The sequence below is a fragment of the Azolla caroliniana genome, unplaced genomic scaffold (assembly GCF_043228905.1).
Source record: "Azolla caroliniana isolate FFs.n. ecotype wild unplaced genomic scaffold, voAzoCaro1.0.p SCAF_5, whole genome shotgun sequence".
In the NCBI taxonomy this organism is placed as follows: domain Eukaryota; kingdom Viridiplantae; phylum Streptophyta; class Polypodiopsida; order Salviniales; family Salviniaceae; genus Azolla; species Azolla caroliniana.
Genome location: NW_028230440.1, coordinates 19,156,539 through 19,167,144, shown reverse-complemented (window position 1 = coordinate 19,167,144; position 10,606 = coordinate 19,156,539). Strand labels below are relative to the sequence as shown.

The 10,606-nt window shown below is 40.1% G+C and overlaps 1 protein-coding gene across 1 annotated transcript; it reads right to left on the bottom strand.

Annotated features, from left to right (window-relative positions):
- Nucleotides 1-210: 210 nt before the first annotated feature.
- On the bottom strand, nt 211-9,592 carry LOC147864344 (uncharacterized). The gene is made up of 6 exons (XM_087320102.1): nt 9,484-9,592; nt 8,412-8,563; nt 1,292-8,250; nt 1,135-1,179; nt 983-1,048; nt 211-604 (listed from the first exon to the last, which is right to left on the bottom strand). The coding sequence occupies exons 3-6, from the start codon at nt 8,182-8,184 to the stop codon at nt 301-303; spliced, it is 7,308 nt and encodes a 2,435-aa protein (XP_087176228.1). The 5' UTR covers nt 8,185-8,250; nt 8,412-8,563; nt 9,484-9,592; the 3' UTR covers nt 211-300.
- Nucleotides 9,593-10,606: the final 1,014 nt, after the last annotated feature.

Here is a 10,606-nt window from a genome sequence, read left to right as displayed (position 1 = left end):
TCAAACAATTTTCATCCTTCAAGAAGCTCTTGAAGATGTAATGAGAAACCAAGGAACATGCAAAAATATTACAATACAGAGCCCATGCGCAATCAAAAAGAAGAAGACAGCCTATACATAATATGCATGAATTTTAGGAGATAAAAGGACATGCATATGGCTTATTAGATAGATAGATAGAGAGAGAGAGAGAGAGAGAGAGAGAGAGAGAGAGAGAGAGAGAGCTACATTTTGATGAGAACCCAAAAGAAGTCTCAAAAATGTAGATTGAGAAGAGAACGTACACACGTTCACTGTCCTTCAATCCTCTGGGAAATACAAAGTCTTCTGGACACAAGCAAGATCTTGAGATGGCACGATGATGGACGTTGTAGGAGAGTCATTCTGATCCTTCAAGGTCTTACTACTGCTGCTATTGCTTCGCCGCCTTTTTGCACACGGGCTCGGGGTCCGACCAATGACACCAACTTGAGATGATATTGGCTGAAGGGGCATCCTTTCATAAGACTCTGATTCACTGCTCATTCCTCCCCTCTTGATCTTCTTTCGGTTGTCTTCCCCTTTGGCTCTATCTACCAACTCCATCTGCTCCTCTCGGAATGCACTAGACAATGGATTGTACCTATGTTAGCTACATATTCATGATGTTCACATCAACTACAGAAATATCACAATGTGATGCACTGTACAATGGATTGTATTGATGTTAGCTACACATTGATGAGGTTTAGGTAGAAGAGAAAAATAATAATAATGTGATACCATTGTTCACTACATAATGAGGTTGACACCAAACATCAGAAAATGACAGTGTGATGTACTCATTATCCATGGCTGGTATCTACATTAGCTACAATGCTGACATCAAGTATCAGAAAATGATAATGCGATGCACTTAACACAGCTTGTCCTGTATTAGCTACATATTGATGTTGATATCAAGCATCAGAGATGACAATGTGACTAGTCTTCTTGTGCATACCTTGCTGTTAAACCTTGATCAGTTGCTGGAGATAAGTCCCCTGCATGCTGGCATTGTGGAGATACACTGTGATTTGACAATATTAGATATATGGACAACCACCATATATATTGAATAAGTATATAAAGAACTTCCAACTTTCAATTATGTACCTTTTGGTCAAGTTGTCAAGCTGCTTTTCCAATCTAGCATGCCTCCTGCAACCAACAAAACCCAGAAATGTTAGTTATATTTTCTCCAACTCCAAACACATTATTAGATATGAGCATCATAATTATACTACTAAAGCTTGAACTAATATACATGTACCTTATGAGAGAGTCGCAGAGATGGACATAATTATCTAGATCACCACTCTGCTGTTCTGTATCTTTCGTAGCACCATTAACTGCAGTTGACGCCAATGATACATCCTTTCTTCCCAGCAGGCTACTTGTCGCCTGGTCACTATCATCGCCATCATTTGTCAGAGCTTCATAGAGAGCTAACAGCCTTGATTCAACCCTGACCCTATTTTCCGAGGAGCTTGCTTGGATCATGGACAATGCGCTTCTTTCCCTCTTTCCACTTTCAGCTTGAACGAATATAAGATCTGCCTCCAGTTTTTGGCACAAGTTTTGAAGGTGCAATCTTTCTCTGTCAGCTGCCTCCAGTTTCTTCTGTAAATCTGTAGCAACCTCAACCTTTGATCTTAATGCACTGTTTTCTTCAATGCTTAATTTGATTTTCACATCCATATCATGAAGTTCATGTTGTAGCTGGTGCTTATCATTCTCAAGCTGTTCCATAGCATTTCGTGCAGCACTTAACTCTGATATCAGATTAATCCTATCATCCTCAAGTTGTCCCATGGAAAGTCGGGCTGCATTTAGTTGTGATAGAAGATTAACCTTATCATCTTCAAGTCCCCTCATAGAATGCTGAGATGCATTTAACTCTGATAAAAGAGTGTTCTTATCACTCTCAACCTGTTCCATGCCACGTCTAGCTGCAGTTAAGTCTGATTGAAGGGTCATTATATCATGTGAAGCTTGGGAAGCTGCCTCTTTCCATTTCTCAAGCTCTATCTCAAATGATGTTTGCTTCTCTGTGGTGCCCTCAAGCTTTGATCTTAATTCAGAGTTTTCTTCTGTACTTAATTTAATTTTCACACCCATATCATGCAGCTCAAGCTGAAGCAACTGTTTTTCAACCTCAAGTTGTTCCATGCCATGTTGAACTGCAGTTAACTCTGACATAAGTGTGTCTTTATCATTCTCAAGTAGGTTCATGGCATGTTCAGCTGCATTTTTCTCTGACTGAATTATAGCCTTCTCATTCTCAAATTGGTTCATGGCATGTTGAGCTGTGGTTAACTGTGTTAGAAGAATAGTCTTATCACTCTCAAGCTGCTCCACAGTGAGTCGAGCTGCAGTTAAATCTGATAGAAGAGTAGCCGTATCATTTGCAAGTTGTCCCCGAGCTGCCTTCAATTCGGATTGAAGACTATCCTTATCATTCACAAGCAGTTCAACAGCTTTTTGAGCTTCAGTTAAGTCTGATTCGAGGGCTGTTTTATCATGAGAAGCTTGATGTGCTGCCTCTTTCCACTCCTCAAGTTCCATCTCAAGGGAAGCTTGCTTCTCTTTCAATGCACATACTTCTTTTCCCAAGGCACTCCCAAGCTCTTTACATTCCTCAAGCTTCATCTTGAGGAAAGTTTGCTCGTCTTTCAAATTGCCCACTACTTTTTCCAATCTACAAATTTCATTGGCTGCAAATTCAAGTTTTGTATCTACATGTTCTTTGCTTGCATTCACAGCCTCCAAATTTGATTGAATACACAACAGTTCTTCTTCCTTGTTCTTAATACAAAGTTGCATATTGTCAATAGCATCACATTTCTGTCTCAGTTCCAACCTCAGGCTGCATGCTTCCTTTCCTGCTGCCTCAGCTTTTGCCTTCCAATTTTGTAGATCTGACATCATAAGGTGAGTAGATTCAACAGTAAGTTTTACCAATGCAAGTTCTTCAGCCAGGGCATTATTCTGGTCTACCGCACTTTCTACTTTATCCATCCATGTAGTTAACTCTGTGTTTCTTTCTTCCTCGACGAGTTTTATCTGTTGCTTCAATTTTTCAGCAAGAAGAGAAGCCCTCTTTAGTTCTACACTCCAAACAGAGAAATCAGATCCCTCCGCAGAACTCCCCAGCTCATCATACATATCAATAGGAAGTGTATTGCCACACTGAAATTGGCCAAGATGCTTTAATGAATCTCGCAGTAGGAGCTGCATTTTTAATATAACTCCATGTGAAGCATTTTCCTTGTCTTTCTTCTCCTGAAGAATTCTTTGCAGATTTTCCGCCTTCATCATTACATCTGCCAGTTCTGTGTCTTTTTGTTGAATTGATGCTACCACTCCTACTTTCAATAGCATTAGCTCCTCATCGAGTTCCCTTGTGAAAGAAGTGGAAAGTGCTTGAGTGTCACCATGTTTTTCCTGACACATGGAATTCTTTTCAAGTTCTTGACGGATCGAGCGTATCGCTGACAAGGTGTGCTGTTGATATGCTTCAATTATCAATTTCCATCTGCCACCGAGCTGACTTATTTCCTGCCTTGAAGCTGCAATTTGTAAATGAAACTGTGAAATATCACTCTGCCACTGTGAGACATGAAGCTCAGCAAACCCTATTGGATGACTTGAAGTCATAGCCATTTTCACTTCCTTCTCAAGCTCAAGCTGTGAACTCAGGATTTTCTCGACCCATTCTGTGCATTCTACCTCCCGTTTTTTATGATATTGTATCTCATTTACCAGCTCTTGAATCTGTCCTTCCTTTTCAAGTAGCTTCAACAGAGCATCCTTTGTCTTTTGAAGAATAATATCTTCTCTATCTCTCCTCCTATGTTGTTCTAATTGCAGTTCCTTCACTGCCATCTGTAATTCTTGAAGTAGAGAGGTTCCTTTAAACTTTTGTTTGTCTTCATATACCACTGGTTGCAGCTGTCTGGGGTCACAGACAACCATTTCTGCAACCTCCAAGTTCTTATCGTTTGGTTCAACAGCACTACCCGTATGGCATAAATCCATATCCTCTAAATCTAGCATAGTTTTCAACGCACAAAGCCCTTCATCTTTATGCAACAGAAATTGCATATCTTTCATGGTGCTGATTAGAGCCACCACCTGAGCCTCCACAGAAGACTCATTTCTGTAATAAGCCTCTAGCTCAGAATTCAATTCATCTACTGCAGACTTCCATTCTGCATTTGATATTTCAAACATATTCTGCTTTTCCTGAAGTTCCCCTTCTAGGCGTGCTCTCAAAGATACAATCGTACCCTCTAATTCTGCCTGCATTCGCTCCATCTTCCCTTCCAAAGTTCGACAATTTTCTTCAGCAGTTCTCAACCTAACTAAAGCTTCACAGAGCGCTTCATTTTTATTGTGTATTTCTTCTCTTGCCTTTATCAAATCAATTTCTGCATTGCTTAATAGTTGTCTTGCAAGATTTATGTCAGCCTCTTTGCCGTGCATACTTCTAAAAGAGTTTTCCAACTCCTCTAGAAGCTTATTAATGTGATTTTCTCTTTCATGAAGCACCATTTGCATGTTTTTCTCTGTTTGTTTAAGTTGTTCTATCTCTTCTGTTTTTGCAGATGTTTCAGTGGTCATTGTATGAACTTTGCTTGTGAGCATTGCAGTTTGTTCTTGCATACTCTCGAAATGCATCTGCATGTCTTGAAGTTGAGCTTCAACAAGAGAACATTTTTCAGTTAATATTCTCTCCTTGTCCATGTGGCACTTTAGTTCCATATCTTTCTCATCAGTCAGCATTTTCTGTTCCTTGAACTGTTCTTGCAAAAGGTCAAAACTATGCTGCAAATCCTTAAGAGCACCTTCCTTTGCAGATGCTACTTGAGACAATGCAGCCCTTTTCTCCTTTTCAGATGTCACCTCATGAAGGGAAGCAAGGAGATCTGCTTCAAGTTTCAGCAGGTTGGAGGTGGTAGACAGCGATTCTTCACGTGCTTCAACTAAGCTAGCCTCTAGTTTCTGAACCTTCTCTGTGCCTATCTTATCAGATTCGGCCAGCTTTCTTTCAACCTCTTTTAAAATCTGTGTTGTTGATCTTTCATTACATTGTGCTTTTTCCAGATCGTGAAGCAGCAGTTTGCATTTGGACTGCTCGTCTTCTAGTAATTGAGAGCAGTTTGTGAGCTGTGACTTTAAGCTCTGGATAGCACCTTCCATCATGTGCTCTTTCTCTAGCTTTTGATTTATTTGTTCCTCAGCAAACGACAATTCTCCTATCTTAGCTTCCAGTGCAATGCCGATTTGTTCAATTTCAGCCACCAGTGTTTCTCGTTCTACTTTCCATTGGGTTTCTTTTTCTTGCATTTTTTCAAAAGCTTGACTCAATTTATCAACCTCAGAATGCTTAGCAGAGTTTTTCTTTAGAAGTTTCTGCACATAACCATTGATTTCCGTGACTTCATTTTCTTTGGCCTTCAAATGGTTTTCCATATCCGACAACCGATTCTGAAGTAGCACTTCGTCTCTCTCTTTCTGAGCTAGACTATTTTTCGCCTTGGAAACTTCATTGGCAAGCTGTTGGACTGCCCATTCAGAAGCAATTAACCTTTCTTCCTTCTCCTGCAGGCACATGGTAGCCTCTACAACATTTTCCTCCAATTCCTTGACTTTCTCTTCATAACTGGCTATGCTATCTTGTGATGCCATAGAACTATCCAACATTTTTTGTAAATTACCCAACTCTTCAATCTTCGATGCAATCATAAAATCCTTTTCTTCAACAACTCTGAAAAGCCTCTCTGCATTACTTTTCTCATTATCAAGCTCTAATGAAAGCATATCTGCCTTCTCCTGCAAGGCTTTAACAGATTGCTTAAATATTCCATTTTCTTCTAGCAGGGCTCCCTTTGTTGTACTGAGCTCATTAATAGTGGATTCTTTGTCTTCTAATGAAATCAATAACTCCTTGATTTCCTCTTCCTTCTTGTGCATCAATTCAACGGTCTGCTGAAGTTTCTGATCAGACACCACAATGCATTCTCTCAACTCTTTCGTCTGCACTTCAATTTTATCTTTAGCAAGTCTTAACTCTTCAGTAGTGGCAAGAAGCTCTGTCTCCATTGAATCCTTTCTTTCAGTGACGCTTGAAATCTCTAGCGTCTTTTCAGAGAGAGCTCTATTTATGTGAATCATGTTCTGCTCCATGTCTTCAATTTTCTGCTGATACATACGCACATTTTCCTTCAAAGATTCTGTCTGAAAACTAAGCTTCTCACTTTCTTTAGCATTTAAAAGCATCTCTGATTCCAGTGCTCCCATCTTCTCTTTTGCCTGTGTAAGAATACATTCTTTTTCCTGTAATACTGCCGTAAGAGCAGAAGAGGTGAAGGAGAGCTTGGCTTCCAAATCTTTAAAGTCACGGTTCCTCAACTCAAGCAGAGCATTCATTTCATCTAGTTGCCTAAGAGATTGGGCATTCTGCTCATCACTTGTTGCAAGTTTCTGTTCAAGACGTTCATAGCTAGATTTCAAGGTATGGAATGCAGACAAGGTAGTCTGCAGACTACATTCCTTATCTGCAAGTTTTTCCTCAATCATCTCTATCTGAGAAAGAAAATTGTCCCTTTCCATCATCCAGCTACTTTCTTTCTCAGACCATTGCAATAATGACTTCTGGTGAAGTTCACACAGTTCAGCATATTGTATGGATGCTTCTCTTAAATCATGAGACTGTAAGTTCTGTTGCATCAGCATCGACTTTTCCTCTTCTAGCCCAACAAGGGTATCCATAACCTTTTCCATTTCAGCTTTTAATTCTGTTCTTGCGACTTGCGTTTTCTCAAGAGCCACGTGTGTCCTTTCCAATTCAGCTTTCACTTCCGCCAACCTGCTTTCTGCTGCATTTTTTAATTCCAAATTCCTATCCAGCTCAGCTGCAAGATTCTCGGTGTTTCTATTGTACTCCTCTTGCAAGGTCTTTAACTGATACCTGGAGTTCTCTTGAGATAAAGACATGGCCGATATTTCCTCTTCTTTCTTTTCCAACAAATCTTCACAAGAGGCATGCATCAGCTGGACATCTTTCAAAGATGCTATATCTGCAGCCATCGTCATGATCTGCCCTTGATGTTGCACAATTTCATGGTGTAAAGCTTCTATCTCTCTTGTTTTCACATCCAGGAGTTCTGATGAGAAACGTGCATCATTCTCTTTTGATTTCTCTAGTGATTCAATGGTGGATTCTGCAGCTTTCAGTTGCAAGTAAGTTTGTTGCATCTCTGTTTTGAGCTTGGAGACTTCACTTATAAGAGAAGACTTGGACTCTGTCATATGCTTCATTGCATCTTCAGCAAATGAAAGTTTATCCTTGAGTTGTTGCACATGATCTTCCTTTAAACTTAGATCATCATGCAAATTACTTAAATTTCTGACAATTTCCTCTCTTTCATTCTTCCAACTCATCTCTTGTTGGGTGAATCGTTCTATGTCCCTTTTCCTAAGGTTTTCCAGAGATGTAAACTTTTTCTGCTCTTGATCCAGCATATTCCTGAGGTCATCTACAATTGACTTAAATTCTTGAAGCTCTTGAATCACAGAATCCATCTCATTATGTTCTTTATCTATGTGAGCTCTTTGGGCTTTCAAATTCATGATCACCTTGTCCTTCTCCAGTAATGAATCTTTCAATGCTGATGTTTCTTTTGAAATCTTCTCCTGAAGAGCAAACTCTGCTTCTGTGAGCCTATCAACAAGTTGTTGCATCTCCATTTCCCTTTTAGAAGCGTTTTCCACAAGTTTCTCCTTGGATTTTGTCAGGTGTTCCACAGCACATTCAGCCCTCGAAAGCTTTTCTGTAAGCCCTTTTGCTTTCTCTGTCACCTCATTTAGATTGTTTTCACAGCTGGCCAAAAGATTCAGAAGTTCATCTTTCTCATTCTTCCAGGCCATCTCCTCTGACTTGAGAGTCTGCGAAATTCTTTTGTTGAGCTCTTCTAATGCTTTCACTTTATCCTGGGATCGATCTAAATCTTGCAAGAGCATCCTTTTGGATTCATTATTAATGTGATGGTGTTCCTCTCCAAGAGGAATAAATCCTCCTTCCACATCCATATTCTCCCTGTTCTCCATAGCAGCAGTGCAGGTAGTTTCACAGCAAAGGTTTTCGGCTTCAGAATCCATAACCTTATTTCTCACAGCAGATCAAGAATTCACAACCCAGAATATACAGTGTCACTATGGGAGAATCTGCAATTTTATGAACAATGCCACAAAAACGTCAACAGCTTGCATGTTTTCTTTTCCGACTCTCCCAAGAAACAGATTTTAACAACTCAGAAAGAGATTTAAAATTAACAACTAAACCCCAAGGTTTAGGGTTTTGTTCCATCATTGGACGGAGAACATACCTTTCCAGAAACAGCAGTCCAGTTCAATGATCTTGCACATAGATATGCTGGGAAACTTTGTGGCTAAAACTACTCCTTTCTCTAGGTGCATGAACTGACATGTCCCAGAATGCACACATAAGGTTCGAAATGAACACCAGCTTCCATATTTCCTGCATGAAAACAAGTGATACTTTTGGTCTCTGTTAAGAGCTAGGACTCTTCTTCTGAAATGGTGGCTATGAAAGGCCCATTGCAATATCAAACAGAAAGTTATATTTTCTTTCAAACTTTCCCTCCAAACACATCTTAACACGTTCACAAGAGAAATGTTGCTGAAGGCCAAAATTATGTCAAAAAACCCACACAACAGCACAGAACACTCACAATTTCCTTAGAACCATCACCGCACCCCCTCACATGCTACACGTCAATCATGTGCTACAGAACTAGAGTCTCAACCACAACATTTCAAACGGGGTTACAATAAATTGGGCAATAGCAATTATGTTATATACATAAGCCATTTTCATCTGAGACCACAGTCCTATCACACGTTTTATTGACAGATCTAGACCATTATCATCTGACAACTAAGATGCTTGCTTTGGAGGACTCTCTATCATGGATCAACTCATGTGTCTCGATCCATCTAACGTAACAGTGTTATATTCTTAGCTAACGAGCATATTTGGTATCATATGCAGTTTTACTACTTAACATATATTTATTTTAGTTTGTTCTCTGAGACAGGACAATGTTTTCAGCTGTATCTCGCCTTCAATCTCACAAGTCATTTTGTATCTTAAGAGGTGCTAGCATTTCTTCCTTTCTCCAAAAACCAATCAACACACCAGGACAGAGATTTGTATACTACCTCTCCAAATACACATCATCCAAACCCTAAAGCGGAATTGATTTATTCTAACATCAGTAAATCGTAAATTCGTTTGTCTGAGGACATAAATCTGAAAGCAGACACCCTCAAATGAGAATGTCTACGGCCATGATGCACGAAGAGTCATAACCAAAACAATTCAGTCAATTCACTGCATCACAAAAGACGCTCAAATTGAAAGATCTGAAGATGTACCTGTATGAAGTAGTGTCTATCTTCTGCCTTCCTCTCTCTTCTTTTGCCTTTGTGTCTCTGTCTTTGCATTTATGTATGGCTTAAAATAATTTTGCTTCAGGAAACGTCTCCTCTTTCTCCTCTATTCTCCTTCTTTTCCTCTTTCTGTCTTTCTGCAAATCCCAATCCTTAACTTATTCCAGGAAATAACCTCTTTACGGTAGATCATTGAGGAAAAGGCTTGAAATGGAAGACGTGAGCAGGAGTGGAGAAGAAGGCAATTATTTCCTTCTTCTTCTTCTTCTTCTTCTTCTTCTTCTTCTTCTTCTTCTTCTTCTTCTTCTTCTTCTTCTTTTACCTCCGTTTTCGGCCTCTGCAATTCTGCAGAATTCCCAGCGAGTGGCTTCAGAAAAAAAAAACGTCCGCGTTCTGCAGATTCTCTCTCTCTCTCTCTCTCTCTCTCTCTCTCTCTCTCTCTCTCTCTCTCTCTCTTTCTCTCAGAGACCAATTTCTGCAATACTCTAGGAACTAAAAGGGATGGCATGGAAAGAGACAGAGAGAGAGCTAAAGATCAGGGGAGCGTACCTGTCTCTATTCCCCCCTGCGTCTGCGTCTCTCTGTCTGCGTCTTCGTCTTCGTCTTCGCGGCTCGGTCGATCGTCGATCGTCGATCGTCTGCGTTCTCTGTGTGTTTTTCTGAGTGTTTGAAGGCGCGAATTTGAGCGGATTTGAAAATTTGTTGGGGGCCAAAAGTGAAGCGATGAATTATGTAATGAATGTATGATGAATGAATGAAGGCTTCTTCTTCCTTCTTCTTCCTTCTCTCTATATGTGTTGTTAACACTCTTGGGGGCCACAATTGTATGACCATTGGGGGGAGGGCTTTTATCAGGTCAGGTCTGCTCTTCTAAGTTCTCGGTCCTTCTTCACCCTAGCTATTGTTTGCTCGGAAATGAATGGCCATGGCCCACGAGCTCAACCCTAATTATCGAAACAACCAACTGAATAACCTTCTTTTTTTTGTATTGGGTGCTCTGATATGTGCGTCTCTTTGTTGCCAGGGTCTTTTCTCTTACCTTTGCCCGGTGCTGGTCAGAAATCAATGACACGAGTTCGATCCTAATGGAAAGAAACAATGGAACCAA

Bases quoted from the DNA above. Each gene is read 5' to 3' on its own strand.
- LOC147864344 (XM_087320102.1), bottom strand. From the start codon at position 8,184: ATGGATTCTGAAGCCGAAAACCTTTGCTGTGAAACTACCTGCACTGCT. The intron at 1,180-1,291 runs GTACATGTATAT...TGTTGGTTGCAG, and splicing joins CTCTGCGACTCTCTCATAAG to GAGGCATGCTAGATTGGAAA. The intron at 1,049-1,134 runs GTACATAATTGA...GTCAAATCACAG, and splicing joins CTTGACAACTTGACCAAAAG to TGTATCTCCACAATGCCAGC.